At 32.2% G+C, this 19,701-nt stretch overlaps 1 protein-coding gene across 1 annotated transcript in view; it reads right to left on the bottom strand.

Annotated features, from left to right (window-relative positions):
- Positions 1-12,371: 12,371 nt before the first annotated feature.
- LOC145287792 (radial spoke head 10 homolog B-like) overlaps positions 12,372-19,701 on the bottom strand; it is a 77,242-nt gene continuing 69,912 nt past the window's right edge. The window contains exon 18 of the mRNA XM_080135624.1: positions 12,372-12,731. Within this exon, the coding sequence (XP_079991750.1) occupies positions 12,454-12,731 (278 nt within the window). The 3' untranslated portion in view covers positions 12,372-12,453. The remainder of the gene's footprint in view (positions 12,732-19,701) is intronic.

Raw genomic sequence — 19,701 nt, 5'->3', positions numbered from 1 at the left:
AAAAATGAAAGGCATCAATTTTTTTTTAATAGGCACAAACATGTCAATTTTAGCCATTTTAACCCAAAAGGCACTCCTAGGGAGTTAAGTAACCACAAAAAAAAAAAAATATATTAACTCAAGAGAAAAAAAAGAGAAAATTTTGTTTCTATCTGAATTTTATCAAAATGACCATTTAAAAAAAAAAATTGACAAAAAAATAAGCAGAAATGAATAAAATTTTTCGTGCAACTACACTAAATAGCAAAATCTGGAAACAAACAAAATCAAATTAAAAAAAGAAAAAATAATGGTATCTACTGACCTTTTGTATCAATTTCAACTAAAAGTAATGATATCTACTTAATTGGCATGGCAGAAGTACTTAAATATTACCGCATTATTTAAAAAAAAACACAAGTTTTCAATCTTTATCATATATAAAGCCTTGCCATATTTCTTAGGGAACATGTGACATAATAAGGGAAGTAATTCAGTTATGCTAAAAACAACACAAAACACAATTTGTTTAAAAAATTGGCAACAGTTACACGTTATTTACCTCTCTTTGGAACTCTTAGGCGTTTTTTAGCCAACTATTTTATTCGCGATAAATTTTGTCAAAAAAATGTTTTCCTTAATAATTTTTTTTCTACCTCATCTTTTTTCGTAATATTTGGATATATTCCTTACTGTAATATGACAATTAAGTAGAGTTCATTGGTTTGCCTTGAAATCCAATATTAAAAATTTTGAATTTCACTATAGTCTAGTTGCACTGAAACTTAATTTATATTTACTGATTTTCACATGCTAAACTCTGAGCTGGTTTGTGATGCCCACTTTAAACGTTTGCTTTTACACTCTTAGATTCTAATGAAATTCTTTTGATGAACGTTTACCGAAGAAAGATTTTCTAAAAGTATTGAAATGAATTTGATTTTTTGAACTGTTTTAAAATGTTTATCCATTTTTCGTTATCATATTTTTCTTAATCACTTGAAGGTTAGAATTTGTATAACTTACAAAAAACAGATATGGTGCAAATCCACAGTTCAACCTAAAAAAAAAAATACATGAGAAATCTTTTGCCCCATGTACCTGTCACAAAACAAAGATGCCATATTCCAAAAAATCACATAAATTGATCAAGTAGTTTTATTTTCAACTAAAAAAATAAAATTTTATGAGTAAACAAAAAGGGATTGGCTTGCGTTGCCATCTTGGAAAAACAAGCACAGATAAGGTCCACAATAATTCAAACTTGCGAGATCAGCTTTATAATGCAACCGACTTCACATTATTAGTCAGTTAAAATCATTTAAAACTGATTTTCTTTATAACAAAAAAAAAATACTTGATCAATTTGTGATTTTTGGAATATTTTGATGGATATATACATCATGCATATTTTTCTTTTTTTTTTTTTTTTTCGATTAGGTTGAACTGTGGACTTGCACCACAAAAACAATCAAAACAAACTATGGGAGTTTTTATTCCATCTATAAAATATCTTTATCAACAAAGCTAGCAGTAATCATAATTACTTCCACCGAGAAGATTATGTTTTTGGTCAAGTTTGTAACTATGACTTTTGCTTGTTTGTTTGTTTGTGTACATCTTAGCATCCATAATCTTTGACCAATTGTCACCAAACTTGGTCAAGATATCAGTTATGGTCTAATTTAGACCTGATTTATTTTGGGCATATCTAAGTCAAGGTAATAGAAAAGATTAAAGTCGCACTTTGTGTGATAATTTAAAAAAAATCTTTTGTGGAAATCACTTCAGACAAGGTATGAAGCCACCCAATGTAAGGAGCTAAAAAATAAAGATCAAAAACCAACCAACAATAAGTATTAAACAGATAGAATCCAACCCAAAAAACAATTCTTCCCCTTTTGTCAGAAACATCACTCCTGAACTGTGAGGGCTAAAGGATAAAATAAGGTGTGAGAGACTGTCAAAAGTAAACCCAAGGTTCACTTCATTATATTAAAAAATATAAAAATATTTCGGTAAAAAAAATCACAATATTGTCTGACCCATTCCCTGCTTCAACTTGTTTGATTTGGTTTAGTGATTCTCATCAATTCGCCGCTCTGACACCCCATTGCAATACAGCTTCCCACTCTAGCAGCTTTCTTGTCAGAATCACAAGTCTGTGACTGTTCATCATAAAAATTCACTATTGGGCCCATACTGTAGCCAATGAGGCCCTACATCTTGTATGACCTTGAAAGTTTTGTCATGGTTGTAATTTGGACTGAATTTCAACTTCTGATTATTTTTTTAAAATTTGATGTATGGATCTGATGCTTTTTCGTAGCAGTAACCATCATGTAACGTTTCTGCCTGATCAGGTAATTTTTGGATTATCAATGTTTCCGTGGCATAATTTTGAGAATACTTCCTACGATAGGTAGTATTATAAAATGTGTGTGCTTTATCTAATTGTGTATTTAACTATGTATTTAATGGACTGTTGTCCTTCTGTCCTAAATGTCTTAACGACTCATGACTCATCAAGTGTTTATGGGTGTGCATTTTGGGGAACTGGGTTCTGCTATAACCAGCCGCATGCAAGACAGACACAAGACAATGTATGTTTTTATATATTGGTTTACTTCACTCCCAGGTATCTTGTCTTCTGCAGCATGGAGTGAAGTCAACAATCTCGAACTTGCGGCATTTCTCTGCATCTATTTGGAGACCGTTGCCCCCTTACAGAGAAACCAGTTTAATCCATCTTGCTTCTTCGGTGTCTCAAATCCAACTCTTTAAACTTAACTTCCAGTGCAAACTGATCAGTCAACCAATCATCATTATGCCAGATCAAACATACCCATTCCTGTGTCTCGATTCATCTTCTATCATTATATGTGATCAGTTTTCTATAATAGTCAACCATATAGGAGCCTATTCATGACCAGACACACACACACAGACGTTCAGCTTTATATTATATATATATATATATATATATATATATATATATATATATATATATATCTTAAAACATTTATAAAAACTATCTGAAACAAAAAAAAAAAATCATTTTATTTTAATAATTTTGTTTTTCATACTATTCATCCTTGGATGGGAATAAGTTCTTTGTCCCTTCAATGCAAACTTATTTCTTTATCTCACACACAGCAACATAATTGAAAAGTCACTCCCAATTTTTACATGCTTATAAATTATTACTGAAATCTAATTCTTAAACTATGAATATAAGAAGTGCATGGGGTTTTATTTAAAACTAGCCATGCTATCCAGCATTGCCCGGAAGAAAAAGATGTAACATTTCTCTTAGAACTTTCATCTCTCTACTTCTCTTTATCTTTCTTTCTTTTCCACTCCCCCATTTTCTCCACCCTCTCTCTAAATCTTTCTTTCTCCTCTGTCAAACCCATTCCTCTCTAGCTACACACACATACAATTCTCTTTTCTATAATGGATTCCTAATAGAATTAGTTTACATTTTCTTTCCAAATAAGTATATAATAACACGAAAAAAATCAACTACTCCTAACAAAATCTGGTCCAGTTGACTCTCAGGGTATGAATATTTTTTTCAAAATGTTAAATATTATTCATTCAGGACAACACCGATTAAGACTATACTAACTTTGTGGGTGTTTATTTTGTAGTTTGTGGCTGGTAATGCACACAGACAACTGCCTTTTATATAATAGATAAAATGTGGATGCCAGCATTCACCACCGGCATCTACAAAACTGTGTGGAAATGCTATCAACTAATTTCACAACATAAATTTAAAAAAATAAAATAAAGTAAGACACCACTTATCAAGGCTAAAACGTAAAAAGCATTTGAGAATAAGGGTTAATGAGATGAATATATTGAAAGTTAAATAATGATGAATACTATGAAAGGATTGAATATGTCTGCATATAATCTACTCAAATCAACAATGAACCAAGAAAACGGCAATTTTTCCCCCTTTGTCAGAAAAAAAATCTCATTCATAGTAAGAGAAGTGAATTATAAGGAATGCCTCCATCTTCTATTTTGTGCACTTACTGTATTTTAAGAATTATATTTTAGTAATAAATTCTGATATAGGGAGTTACTTTCCAGACATTGTGTGTGTGTGTGTGTGTGTATTTCTTTGTAAAAAATGTACACTTTTACAGGTATTTAAGACAAGATGGCAGTCCACTAGAAATGGTCCGATGAGAGTTGTTTTTGGTTCTTTCTAAATTTGCATTTTTCTCTTTTCTGAGTTTTCTTATGAATCAACAGAAGGAAATATCTAATGTTGACACACAAATATTGATTGTTCCCCATAAATGAACCAGATCCGTGAAATGTATCAAACTTTTTACTTTGGGGAAAAAATAATTGGTAAGATGAATAAAACCTTGGGTTTTGGAACATAACAAAATTGATTGTGTGTGTGTGTGTGTGTGTGTGTATATATATATATATATATATATATATATATATATATATGTATAGTAAAATTGATTATTTGTGTGTATACTTTATTAGTAGTATTAAAAAGAAAACCATAATATTTCAATTATTACATATTCTTTTATGGCTTATGCATTTCATAAAATTAAATAAATCCAAATTCTTTTCAAAATAATTTGTTTTCGCTATTTCATTAACAAACTGCATCCTCAGGAAGGCCTCATCATTTAAAATGTAAACTGAGTTATTAAATAATTTAGTAATTAAAATTTTTTTTTTCCATTTTAATAATATTCATAAGTTCTCAGATATTTCATCCAATATATATATATAGAGCTGTTTAATAAGTATAAAACTTTATTCATACAAATATTATTTGGCTACACATTTGTAGACATGTTATTCTGGATAATTCTTGCTCGGTTTTTTTTTTTTTTTCATATTGAGAGCAGTTCGATCTGAGGAAATCTAGCTAATTCACATCTTTGATTTTTTAATTTTTTTTTTGTTTCATTTTACTTCAGAAATCAAGTGATAGCTCTTTCCTCAATATTTGAGACATAGATATTCGGTTGTTCCATTAAATTCTCCTTTATCCCTCAAATGTTGAGTTAGTAAAGGAATGAACATTATTTTTACTTTCCTTAATCGACCAGTTAACTGTTCTAGTACATCTTTCTTTTGATCTCTTGGTTTTACTGAATTCCAGGACAAAAATTAATCTTGTCTGGTGAAGTATCCAGCTAAGTACTGTTACTTAAAATAACATTTCTTTGAGAAGATGCATTATTGGTTGCATGAATCGGTGTATAGCTCTGTCAAGCGAAATTTATCAGGGCTTTGAATATTATGTAATTTTTAATATTTGGTCAGGGCTTAAGTGTAAAGTATCATGTCAGATTGTCCTGACATACCCTTGTACAGAGGACCTAAAGATACTCAAGGATAGTGTATAGTAAGTAATTCAACCTCTCTCTCTCTATATATATATATATATAATTGTTGTCAAAGAGTAAATCTTTAACAAAGCAAAACTTATCAAGATAAAAAAAACTCAACACTGTTAAGAGGAGCAAACAATAATATTAAACGAAAGATGAAGAATAAAAATTATATATAACTTTATTATATCGTCAGAACAATGGGGAAAATTAAGAAAAAAAAACTCTTTACGCCATGGCATTTCAAAGCTAAATGCTTTTCATCAGAAAAGAAGGGCCAGAAGTATGCAAAATTCAAATGCAACGTCATATCCCTATTGTGCTACTTAACATCTTCTCTTCTGATGAGAAGCATTAGGCTTCAAAATACCATGGTATAAAGAGTTCTCACTTGCCCTACACCCCTAATTGATGTATCAACCTTCTTCTATATATATAAAAGCCAAACGTCTGTGTGTATGTATGTATGTTTGTTTGTAACGCTAAAACTTTTGAAAGACGGAACCAAACTTGACAAATTTGGTATCATATCGAAGCCCCATCACCCGGATGACAAATATCGAAATTTCACGTCAAACGGACCACTAGAAGTTGGTCAACTGATCAGTTATCTTCGAGGGGGGCCCCCAAAAAACCTGTCATTATCTATATATATAAAAGACAAATGTTTGTTTGTAACGCTAAAACTTGAGATGAAAGATTCCTCTCCCCTAAGAATAAAACATATGTTCAATATCTGCTTTTGTTTTTTCATTGTTTATACGGTCCCGAGCAACGCCGGGTAGCCCTGCTAGTATTGAATAAATGAATCAATCTATATATATATTAGTACCTATTTTTATATTGTCATTTTATTGATACTCTATATAAGCTCCAAAACAATTTGTTGAGCTTTGCATTATCCTGATAAATCTCCTCATATATATATATATATATATATATATATATATATATAGTAAGTTATATTTTATAACTTACTAACTAGCTCTACCTACGTATTGAGCACTTTGGAAGTAAATAGTTCAAGTTTACGCATAAATTTATACTTTCGTATATTAATTTTATGTGAGTAAATTAAGTAGTTATATATATATATATATATATATATATATATATATTTATATTGTGTACAGAAAGTTGTTAGATGAGACAAGTCATTGGTACCGTCGGTTTCAAGCCCGATAATTAAGACCGTTTTAGATATCCATATCAAGCTTTCTTCAGCCAATACTCATCTCAATCTCAGGGATGAATATTGGTTGAAGAGGGCTTGATATGGATATCTAAAACGGTCCTAATTATCGGGCTTGAAACCGACGGTACCAATGACTTGTCTCCTCTAACAACTTTCTGTACACAAAATATAAATACGCTCTTATTTTTCGGATTTTCCTTTTAATTGAGCACTCTGTTGGATTTCTTTTTCCCCAAAAAAAACTAATCATATATATATCTGAGAGTGAAAGAAAAAGAGATAGAAAAAGAATCCAAAGAGAAAGGGAATGGTCCTTTGTGACCTTATAAAATTCATCTCATCTGCTTAGTACTGTTATTTTAGGCAACATCACTTGCAGAAGGTGCTCTAATCCTTGTACAAGCCAGTGTGGGTAACCATATTGGGGGTTGGGGGTCTTATTTGAGCTTCTAATACTGTTATTTTGGATATTTAGTCAGGGTTTACGTGTAGGTGGCAGTATCATTATGTTAGGTTGTACTGATGAACCCCCTGTACAAAGAAACGATAGACACTCGAAAGTGTCTAATAGACATTCAGTGCCTGTAAATGTGTCGTCAAATGTGTGTATAAAGATTTATAACTATTAAACAGCTCTATTATTGAGCACTTTTATATAAACATAGTAAAGATTCATAAGACAGATGTGTTCATCGGGAAAAAACAGTTGGGGGGAGGGGGCTTTGAACAAAAAGGATATGGTGAAGAAAAAGTTGATGAAAGAAAATGGAGATCTTCTAAAGTTTTTTTTTTTTTTTTAAATACTACGTAGATTGGTCTCTGAGCTTCATACTTAGAAGTTGTAAAATACTTCCATTAAGTCTTGAAAGAGAATGGATACCCTCTGTAAGGGTGGTTGCACTTGTAATTGTTAGGCACGAGTGAGTCTGCCATGAAGTTGTCCAAAGTGACAATTTTAGCATCTTTTATAGCTGTTGGAAATTTCCCATTGCGCCAACTGGTGCAGAGGAGGCCATACAAGTGTGGAAGCAGGAACTTGTCGCACTTGAGCAGGTCTGCTGGAATCTCATCAGCGCCTGGGGCCTTCCCTACATTCATGTGTTGGAGAGCTTCTTCGAGTTCTGACAGTTGGAATGTTGCCCAGTTCGACTAGGGTGTCAAAGTTCGGAGTAGAATTTAAAGCTGTGACTGCGATGTTGCGCAATTCGCCATATAGTACAGAGTAGTGCTCTACCCAGCGTTCAAGCTGCTTCGTAGAATCAGTGATAAGCTCCCTTGTAGTAGATTTTAAAGGGCAAACTTTCTTTGCGCTCTGTCCAGTTGCTTTGCGGAGTCCACGGTACATCTCACGTAGTTTACCACAGTCAGCATCAGAAGTTGTAGTACCAGGATATTCGTAATAACGATAGTGTTCTATTAATCTGTACTAATCCTGACTAAAAGTGCAATAAATCTATCATTATGAATGTGCACTAATCATCATATAAGCCAGTGTGGCGTGGCCATACTGGGGAGGGGGTGGGGGTTCTTATTTGAGCTTCTAATACTGGTATCTTGAATATTTAGTCAGTTTACGTGTAGGTGGCAGTATCATCATGCTAGGTTGTCCTGACGAACCCTCTGTACTTAGAAATTGTAAAACGCTTCAGTCTCAAAAGAGAGTAGACACCCCTTGTAATGGTGGTTACAAATGTAATTGTGAGGCAAGAGTTGCACAATCCTCAACCATATCTCCCTGAATCGGCAACCATATCTCCCTGAGTCAAGTGGCAAGGAGAAGTCCAGGATGACTGGAAACAATGCTGAGATAAGCAGAGAGCGCATATGGCACTTGGAATTCCCAAATGGTCACCCATTTTAGTACTGACCAGGCTCAATGTTGCTTAACTTTGATGATCTAACGGGAACCAATGTGTTAACATGATTATGCCATTAGAAGTTGTAGTACCAGGATATTTATAATAACGACAGTGTTCTATTAATCATCCTGACCACAAGTGCAATAAATCTATCATTAACGTTCATATTTGTTTGCGTCGTAAGATGGTTTTAGGTTTAAATCAAATTGTATTTCTTTGACGAGTTTTGTTAAAATACAATTATCAAAAAGGGCAGAATAAAATGTTTTTTTTAAAAAAAATATTTTAAAATGAATCAAAATTGTTTTTTTATTTCCTCCTTTTCTTGTGCAAGGAAGAAAAGTAAGTGTACAAGGCGACTTGGCTTTTTCTCTTTTACGTTTCAAATAAAACCAATATTTCCAGCACATTTCTTCTTTTTTTTGTAAATTATATATATATAAAATCATGGCCTCTGTCCAGTCTTGAGATAATAGATACACCCTTTAAGAGTGGGGTTGCACAATCTCCAACTACACCTTTCCTGAATTGGCACTGCTTGAATCCAGTGGCAAGAAGGGCTAGATAACTGAAAACCATGCCAAGATAAGCAGAGAACACATACAGCACCTGGTATTCTCAAATGGTCACCCATTTAGTACTCACCAGGCTTGAACATCACTTTGTGATCTAATGGGAACCAGTGTGTCTATGTGTGTATATATATATATATATATTTAAAAAAAAATGTATCTAATTGTTTAAAAGTTTATTTATACTCGCTGAGATTTTTTTTTTTTTTTTTTTTTTTTTTTTTTCAGAAATCCTTCTATAGGGAATGTTTAAATCAAAACAAAACTTATATCTTGTTGCTCAACAAAAGTAAAATTAAAAAAAAAATTTGTGGAAAAATGTTAAAGAAATATTCAGACCCTTTGCTCTGAATTCACACAAGAATTTTTTTTTTTTTTTTTTTTTTTTCGCTTTTGTATGTAAATTTTAAATGTTATCTAAATATGTCATTGGAATTCTTATTGGTTCATTGAAAAAAAAAATAGGTCAAGTTCAACTGCAATAAAAAATTTTAAAAAATACAGAAAATTTTTTTATGTATGTATCTGTCACAGAACGAAGATGTCATATTTCAAAAACCATATACATTGATCAAGTAGTTTTATTTTTAATTTAAAAAAAAAAATCAAATTTTTGGAGTAAGCAAAAAGTGACTAGCTCTCGACGCCATCTTGAAAAATAAAATGTGGACAGGTAAGTACACAATAATACAAACTTGCAAGATCAGCTTTGTAATGCTAACGATTTCCCATTAATTGCTTAAAAATGATTTTCATTATTAAAAAAAACACTTGCTCAATTTAAGTGATTTTTGGAATATGGCATTTTCATTCCATGACGAGTACTACAGCATAAAGATCTTTCAGTATTTTTTTGTAGGTTGAATTCTGAATAAAGAACAAAAAAAATTTTTATAATTAAAAAAAAAAAATGTATATTTTACTAATCAAAATCTGAAAATTTACATTAAAAATTCAAGTTATTTAAAAAAAAAATTCTTTTGTTTATGTCAATAGAAATTTATATATATATATATATATATATATATATATATAAAATACAAAAAAAAAATCCGTGTCATTCATAATTTGATATTTTGGTATCAACTTGCATATGAACAAATTTTTATGGCATTAAAAAAAAGCCTCCTTTTACTCTTTGTTTATCTGTTTTTTTTTTTGTTTTTCATTTTTTTCATTGCATTTCTGTGTTTTCTACAGAAAATTTTAAATAATTGATAACTTTAGAAAAAAATATTACATTTTTTCGTTTTTTTTTTTTTTTTGTATTTGTTATTTTTATCCAAAGTTGTAAAAAGTAGAAATTCTTATTTTAAATTGTTTCATTTATTTAAAAATACATAATTTTTATGGAATTAAAAAAAAAAAGAAAGAAAAAAATCTTCCTTTTACTCTGTTAAAAAAAATTTTTTCATTGTATTTCTGTGTTTTCTACAGGAAATTTTAAATACTTGATAACTTTGGAAAAAAGATTGCATTTTTTATGTTTTGTATTTTTTTTTTTTTTGTATTTGTCATTTTTATCCAAAGTTATTAAAAGTAGAAATTCTTATTTTAAATTGTTTCATTTATTTAAAAATACATAATTTTTATGGTAATTTAAAGAAATAAAAATAAAACCTATTTTATTCTTCGTTTTATTTTTTATTAATTGCATTTCTTTTGTTTTCTACAGAGAACTTTAAATGCAAAAAAAATGATGATTGTCCAGAATTCTCCCTAAAACGAAAAAAAAAAAAATTAAAAAAAATGAAAAATCTGTGTAATCCGTGAGGTAAAGAAAATATCATATTCCAATAAACATGTAAATTGATCAAGTTGTTTTATTTTTATAAAGAAAATCATTTTTAAGCAAATTTGAGTTTTTCAATGTCTCTCCTCTCTCCCCACGTTAAGAATGGCTTTGTTCCTGCCTGTTTTCAAAATAGCATCATGATATGTCACTATTCATTTAGCCACAAAATTTGATTTTTTTAATTAAAAATAAAACTACTTAATTTGTGATTTTTGGAATATGATACGTTTTTGTTTTGTCACAGGTATTAGGTTGGTGCAAAAACAATATCGTTTTCTCACATATGTTACTTTTATATATGATTTCTGAATTAATTCATTGATGTATATATATATATATATAGCCATGATAGCCATGTTATATATCATTTTGAAGCGTGTTGTTCACTATTGAATCGTGTTATTTGTTACCGTTCTCAATCTCTTCATTCATTTTTTTGCAGGCTTTTCGACAGCATGGACAAAATTCAAATCCACATGATTTTCTTGTTCCAGTTCAAACTAGTCCGAAAAGCTGCTGAGATGATGCGTTTGGCCTAAGAACCCCTACTGCACAACGGTGGCTCAAGAAATTTCACAATGGTGACTAGAGCCTCGAAGATGAAGATGGTCGTGATCGGCCAACTGCGGTTGATAACGAACATTTGAAAGCCTTAATTAAAGCCGATCCTCACAAAACCACATGAGAAGTTTCTGTTGAACTCGAGGTCGACCACTGAACAGTCGTTCACCATTTAAAGCAAATAGAGAAGTCAAAAAAGTTGGATAAATGGGTGCCGTATAAATTTAACAATAATCGTCATTCTGCGCAACAAAAACAACCCATTTCTCAAGCAGATTGTGATTTGTGATGAGAAGTGGATCCTCTACGACAACCAGCGACATTTGGCACAGTGGTTGAATGCCGGAGAAGCTCCACAACACTTCCCGAAGCCGGTCTCATCCATCACAGCTTCTTTAATCTGGGTGAAACGATTACAACGGAGAAGTACTGTTGACAAATTGACAAAATACACCAGAAGCTCCAACATATGTGTCCGAGATTGGTCAGTATGAAGGGACCAATTCTCCTCCATGACAACGCTCACCTGCATGTTGCTGAACTGACCCTGCAGAAGCTGAATGAATTGGGCTACGAGACTGCTTCATCCGCTGATTTTCAAGCATCTCTGCAACTTTCTGCGTGAAAAATGCTTCAAAAGCTGAGATGATGCTGAATCGTCCTTCAAGGAGTTCATCGCTTCCAAAACTCCGGATTTCTATGCTAATGGGATAAATAAACTTGTTTCTCATTGGCAAAATGTGTTCATTCTAATGGTTCTTATTGCAATTAATAAAGTTTATTATGAAAGGAGTTATGATCTTTTGAAGATCAACGTTAAAAAAAATAAAAATAAAGACATTATTTTTGCACCAACCTAATATTTCACTTTTTCTCAAATCAAGGGACCCCCTCTCCTCCTGGGACTAACACTTGATCTCTATATGATATAATACATACATCATACAGATTATTTTACTTTTGTTTTGTATTATAGAAGGAATTCTGGACAAATACAAAAAAAAAAAAAAGAAAACGTTTCCAGAATCATCCATTAAATTTTTTATCACAAATTAAAAACAAAAGTTCTTAATTGAAATTGTTTTTATTTTGTTTCACATTTTTCATATTAAGTCGATGCTGAGATTGTCTCACTTCGTTCTGCATCTAAAATATTATCAGTTCGGAAACTTGCTTCACTTACAGATGTAGTTTTCAGCGACTTTTTGGGATGTTCTGCAAGAATAGCTATGACCTTTTGATGAGCAGTGCGCCGAATTTCCAAAAGTTCCTGGACAGGACCAATGAATTTCTGGATGAAGAAGATATGGATCTGACGCATCCAGAAATTGTATTTCTTTGTTGGTTGATCGAGATCCTCAAACGAAGATGCAGCACATTCTTCGACTGAAACCAAAAAAAAAAAAAAAAAAAAAAAAAAAAATTCAGCAGTTAAAAATCTGGTCATCATTATATGGTATGAATCCAAAGATTCTATTATTGGCATTGGTTTCCCCGATATTACTCTAGTCAGAATTTTTTCTATCAAGTTGTTGCATAAGTTTCCACCATTCCATAAAAAATTTTTGTTCTGAAACATTTTGATATTTGACAATATATCATTAGAAAGCATGTATTCTGTTCTACAAGATAATGGTCATCATTTTTTGTTCATATAATTTTTTCTCATGTTTTTTTAGATTGTGAAGTAGATAAAAAAATCGCATTTTTGACACCTCCTTCTTTTCTCTTTTAATCGAGGTCAAAAAGCAAGTGTAGTGACCCAGGGTATTTGTGCCGTATATGGAGAAAATGCTATAGCTAAAAGAACTGTTCGAGATTGGTTTACCAGATTCAAACATGGTTATTTTAACCTCAATGACACTCCTCGTTCCGGAAGATCAATCAAGATAGATGAAAACCAACTCCTGGTTCTTTTGAGGGAAGATGGCCATCAGACGCATCGAGAATTGGGTGAAAAGATGAAGTGTGATCATCAGATCACCGAAGTTAAGCAACGTTGAGGCTTGCTAGTAGCAGATGGGTAACCATTTGGGAATTTTAGGTACTGTATGTGCTCCTCACTTATCTCGGCATAGATTCCAGTCGTTCTGAACTTTCAATTGCAACTGGTATTAACAACACCAGCTTAGAAGAGGTGTTGTTGGATATTGTACAACTCTTGCGATTAAAATTCCACACACAGGCACTCTTACAGTGGGTATCCATAGTCTGTCAAAACTGAAGGAAATTACTAATATATATATATATATATAGTAAGTTATAAAATATGTATGGCAATTAAGCATTTCATCCACGCTAGGATTCATCAGGCTTATGCAAGGATTTTGTGGTTGTCTCGCATTTTTATATACGCACCTTCTATTGAGTTTTTAGTTAGCCAATCAGCTTTCTAGTTTCCACCACACCCTTCCTAATCAGCCAATGAACAGGCACTTACAGGACAAAGGCCCAGATGACCTCAGGTTCACCTGTTCCTTTGTGTGTGCTATTTTAGCGGGGAGTATAGATATCTAGTGTCCTGACCTATTTTAAACCTGGGTTAAATGTGTTTTTTTTTTTTTTTTTTCATTTTTCTATGTTAGTTTATATATATATTTATGTTTATTTTCTATTGTTATTTTTAAAATTTTGTATCGCTATCCTAGAGTAAAGCTTATCCTGTGAACACAGTTTACTATTTCTCTCCTACAGTTTAATAGATGTTGGGGTTCTTTAAAGTATAGAATAGCAAATTTTTCATGAAGACATAATCTACATGGATCGTCTAGGTCTCTACATGTGTTTGCTTGTCTTACTATTTTCCATTCGACTACTGGCGAACATCCGCTTTCTTTGAGTTCTCAGTATTTGTTTTCTAGAGTTGTTTTCATTCGGTGTTTTTTATTTTTGAATGTACTTTTGTGGTCATAATATTGGGTTTTGAAATCCAAGGAAGTCATACCTGCATAATATTTCTTATTCGAATTTTTTTTCACAAATATTGTGGCCTGGTAAACTATGCTTTTGGTTAGACATTTATTTTGAAGCAGGTAAAGTGTGTGGTATCTGCAGTTGCATTTATCTTGTTTGTTATTAGTATTTTTATTTCTAGTATGGTTGTCGTTGTCTGGAGTTGGTTTATTATTATTATTTCTACTAGTTACATATGTGTCCTTTGTGTTAGTTTTATTTTTGTCATGGTGTCCAATTTTTTTATTGTTTATTTTGTTGTTGCTTTCATTGCTTTTATTTAATATTTTGTTATGTGCTTTAATTATCATCTCTAAATTTTCACAGCAGCTGTAGGATAACTTTAGGTTATTTTTATTGAAAATTTTGTGTAAGGGATTGGTTGCAGGGAAGTACTTTTCAATAAGATCTAGAAATTTCTTGCCAAGTTGTGTTTTTAACATTTGATTGTATGGCACCGTATACCAGATTATATTTCTTTTTCTTCTATTTTTGATTTTATTATAGTTATTGGTGTTTTGTTGCTTATATTTGATATTGATATTTGGAAAAATTAGGCCTAAAAGTAGACGTATTAGCTAACATAAAAATAACAAACTTCCTGGACATCACATTAAATTTAGATAAAAATACATATGAACCCTACTTAAAAGATAACACTAATCCAATATACGTATACCCTAAGTCCAATTACCCACCATCAATTATAAAACAGATTCTTAACTCAATCATAAGTAGACTTAAGTAAATCTATTTTTTCAGTCGCCCACACTGAGGATTGAAAAACTTCAATGAATATGTAATCCATATGACATCAGGACAGTATTCAGGAGTGATTCAACTCTGGAAACAGCTTGTGAGAGTTAAGTCCCCTACAAAAAAAAATCATGATTTAAAATTATGTATATGAAATCCCATATAAATGTGGAAAACTATACAAAGATGAAACATATCGTCCATTGAAAATACGGTTAGAAGAACATCAAAAAGCCGTAGTACGTGGAGAGACTGAAAAGTCATGTATAGCTGACCATATCTGGAAGGAAAAGGGAAACCATCTACCATTATGGGACAAAGTAAAAATTATAGAAAGAGAGGAACGGTGGAGAGTAAGACGACTAAAAGTAGCAGCACATATGTTGGGGAATAACCAACTGCTAAGTAGACCTAGTATAGAATTTAATACGATATGGGAACCAGTAATTATAAACAATAGATAATATATATATATACAAGTAATAAGTATAGAGATAGATGTACATTAATAATTAGTAATATTTACAACTAGAAATAAAACTAGGTTTAAGGCTCCTAAAATTCGTACTAGAATTGTCTGCAAGGACCTATGGCACAGTGGTAAGAGGACTGGGAAAAATCAATTGTAAAAGTAATATTCCCCTGAAGGTTCAATCCTCGGTGTGGGCGACCAAAAAAATACAATTGCGAATTACTTAGAACCTCTATCCATGGCTGACGGAACAAGAGCATGCTACCCCCATGACATAAATAAAGGGTTCCGCTCGAAAATCCATCCAAATTCCCGAGTTCGAAAAGATACACCTGAAGAAGGTTGGAGGTTACACTCAAGATGAGAACAGTAGTCCGATGAATAATAATACAGATATTATCATTATTTTTTTTAAATATTTTTGCGGGCAAATTATTTCTTATAATATATAATAATCAATAGAGGATTGATTCTATAATAATACATACATAATCTGCATAAATTAAAATATCAGGTTTGAGCATATTGTACTGCTAGCTAGTGTATGTATAGGTGTATGTGTGTATATCCATGTATATATGTATGTGTATGTGCATGTATGTATATAGGCGTGTATGTGTATTTATGCATGTGTATGTATGCATATATATGAGCATGTATGTATATGTGTATGAGTGCATATTTATGTACGTGTATGTATATGTGGGTATGTATGTATATATGTATGTGCATATGTGTACGTATGGGTATATGTATGTATATGTGTGTATGTATTTGTATATGTGTATGTATATCTGCATGTATGCATGTGTCTATATATGTGTGTATGTTTACAGATATGTATATTTGCGTTTATATATTATATATGTATGTATGCCAATGACCGTCTTGTGTATGTTTATGTATGTATAAGTATGTCTATGTATGCATATATGTAATGTGTATGTGTGTGTATATATGTATGCATGCATGCATGCATGCATGTATATATATATGTATATACACCAGTGACCGTCTTCAGTGTCATATCTGCTTGTGCGTGTGAATTTTGCCGGCAGGACTAAAGTCATTTTCGGCTCATGGACTTTCAGTACCTGAGGTAGTGGCACTCGTCTGACAAGACGTTGCAATCATCATATGAGGAGGAGAGATAATCTATCTATAAAGTTGAAGTATTTTTTATCACTCTACCATTGATATTAAAAGCCTGTTTTTTCTCTTTATAAATTATGAAAACAAACTTTTAATCATCACCGATCAAAGGAGATAATTGTAAACAAAACAGAACTATTGTCATCTGGAGATATAGCTGAGTGGGAGAGCATTCGACTACAGACTGAATGTTCCCCTGTTCAAGTCTGAGTGTACCTCACTATTTTATTGTAACTTTTTCTTATTAAGGAGTTCAGTTTATGAGAAAAGTAGAAGTACCATTTAAAATCGCCGCAAATCATTTCTTCATTTGCATATTTTAAAACTAAACATTAATCAGAAGTGACATTTCCAGGGCATTCTTTGTCAAACTCAATATCAGCTGACGTGATATTGTAAACAAACCCAGATGGAAATTGATGAATGACATTATCGTTGTTTTTGCGAATTAATCCACCAGGCAAATTATTCCTTTTAAATATATAATATTCAATAGAGGATTTATTCTATAATAATACATATGCAATTTGCATAAATTAAAATACCATGTATAAACATATGGTGTGACTGGGCCACACCGGGCGTCCAGCTAGTGTGTGTGTGTATGTAATTACTCTTTCTATATATATAAAAAGCAAATGTGGCGCACGCATTTTTGTATGTACAAGAAAGGCTTTGTATTTTGCTGGGTTCGTCGGGGGGGGGGGGTACTATGTCTTAGAAGTCTTTATATACCCCTTAGATCATAATATGCTTCTCACGTGTTCATTTGGCTTTTTTGTATAAAAGCAAAACTGATCTTAAGCAAACGTGTGGTTCCCAGCACAAACGCCGGGAACGTCCAGAAACAACGAGCGTTTGATTAATGTCAGGGGAAACTCCTTATATCAGACAATTGCTATTCATATGGACCCTCTCCTCTTTGTCGTCTGAAGCATTGACCTTCAAAATGATACCAATCTTGTGAAAATCCGTTTCCTCTGTCCAAAGTTTTAGGCAGACTTACATGAAAAAAATATTTTCTCTTCAAGGAGGGGATGGGTAGAAACTTGGTTTTAGTAATGCTTTTAGTAGGGCCTCTTTAATTTTAATTAATGCTTGCGATAGTGCTCTGGAGGCTTCTTGAGTTTTACTTTTTCACTCATCACTTGAAAAAAAAAATTTTTTTGTCCAGACAAAGACAATATGATCTCAATCACTTTTTATTTAGAACATTTTTTATCTTACCTTTTAAAGGCCAACGGGTAGACTAGTATATACATAAAAGCGACATTGTAGGTGTGTGTGTGTGTGTGCAAAAAATTTCTACCAAACTCCTCTCTGAATACTTGATCTACAGAGTTGAAATGTTAAATATAAGGTATTTAAACCTGTAGCACATGTTCAATCTGGTTTTCAGCAAGTAAAATAGCTGTTAAGGACCCAAAATTTAAGAAAAAAAACATTGACCTTAGCCTGATGTAAGTCAACACTACCCGTTTTTTTTTTTTCTGTGAATGTACTAATTAAAAGGTTTTGAAAATGTATACACTAATGAATAAGGTTGGAAAGCTATGTTTTGGTTTGACTTTAGCTGATGGCATACAAGTCATATATTATTTTTTTTTTTTACTTTCGTAATCAGTACTATCTATTGAGTACGATATAATAATAGATGACTTCTGGCTCTATAAAAATAAATACGAAATCTGCATGAATTAAAATATAATACTTAAGCATATTTTATGACCAAGCATAGTTGGGCAGCCTGCAAGTTGGGTAAAAAAAAAAAAAAAAAAACAAGTTGTAGTAGGCAGGCAGGCAGGCTCGAACCCATACCATGAAGTGGAAAAAAAAAAAAAAAAAAGTGACACATCAGCTGTTGTGTCAATCGCCAAACCGGAAGTGACATAGGTTTAAATTAAGGCTAGACAATCAGAAAAGAGGCGATGACTTTTGAAAATATCTGCAAAAAAAGCGACCCCCCTCCCTGTAGAAAAGTGCCTAGTTGAGGGTGAAGGAATTAATGTTTTTGAGCAATTTTTCGATATTTGTCGTCTGAAGCATTGAGCTCCAAAATGATACCAATCTCGTGAAAATCCGTTGCTTCTGTCCAAAGTTTTAGGCAGATATACAAACATACATACATACATACACTTAAACAGATTACCTAAAAAGTACAAATCATTACAAACCCATACATGGACAAAGGGAAGCAACTTTTCACACGGTCCAAGGGACACAACTTCAACAGTTTGCTAATTTTGATACATCACACTGCATACTTTCGCCTTGGTTGACAGTGGTAAAGCTCTGCTTGTTAGAAGTTCTCTCAATTCTTCCATTTATTTCTGACTCTTGCAATCCCGCTTCTCTTCACCAAGGTAACAAAACTTCTAAACAACCTCAATAGCTTTGCTGTCCAAATTTTATCCACATCTCAGTTCTCAACCATTCTCTTACACTTTTTGTATACAAACTGGTTATCTGGTTATTATTAGGTTGTTCCAAAAGTTCGTAAACACTTGCAAAAAAAAAAAAAAAAAAAAAAAATTGAAATTTTACTCGCCAAGTAATAAACAAAAAAAATTAATCCCCAAAATACAGACCATAATTTTCCAAAACTTTCTGCAAGCTTTTTGATCTAGTCAAAGCCGGTTTCGAATCAAAGAATTCTTGACTTGCTTCCTCAATTTCATCAAACGAGTCAAATCAACAGCCCTTCAGAAAGTGTTGCATTGAGCGGAAAAAGCTGTAATCTGATGGAGCACAGTCAGGACTGTAGGCAAAACCTCAACGCTGTCCAGCTCTTCAAACTTGCCTGGCAGTGTGTGGTTTGGCATCAAGGTTGATGAGTGTATGGAAGTCAATGAGACAATATCCTAGTAATTATTAGTAGTGGAAATTTGGTAAATTGGATTACTTAAGGGGAACAGCTCATCAAGAATTTGTTCACATTGAACTTGAAGATAACCATATTGTAGTCAGTTGGAAAGCAGAAAAACGGAACAGAGTTCCACAGGCGTACAGTTCTAAGAAAGAAGC

Source organism: Euprymna scolopes, chromosome 11 (assembly GCF_053919585.1).
Source record: "Euprymna scolopes isolate OS-2025 chromosome 11, ASM5391958v1, whole genome shotgun sequence".
Classification (NCBI taxonomy): Eukaryota; Metazoa; Mollusca; class Cephalopoda; order Sepiida; family Sepiolidae; genus Euprymna; species Euprymna scolopes.
This window is presented reverse-complemented; position numbering and strand designations above follow the sequence as displayed.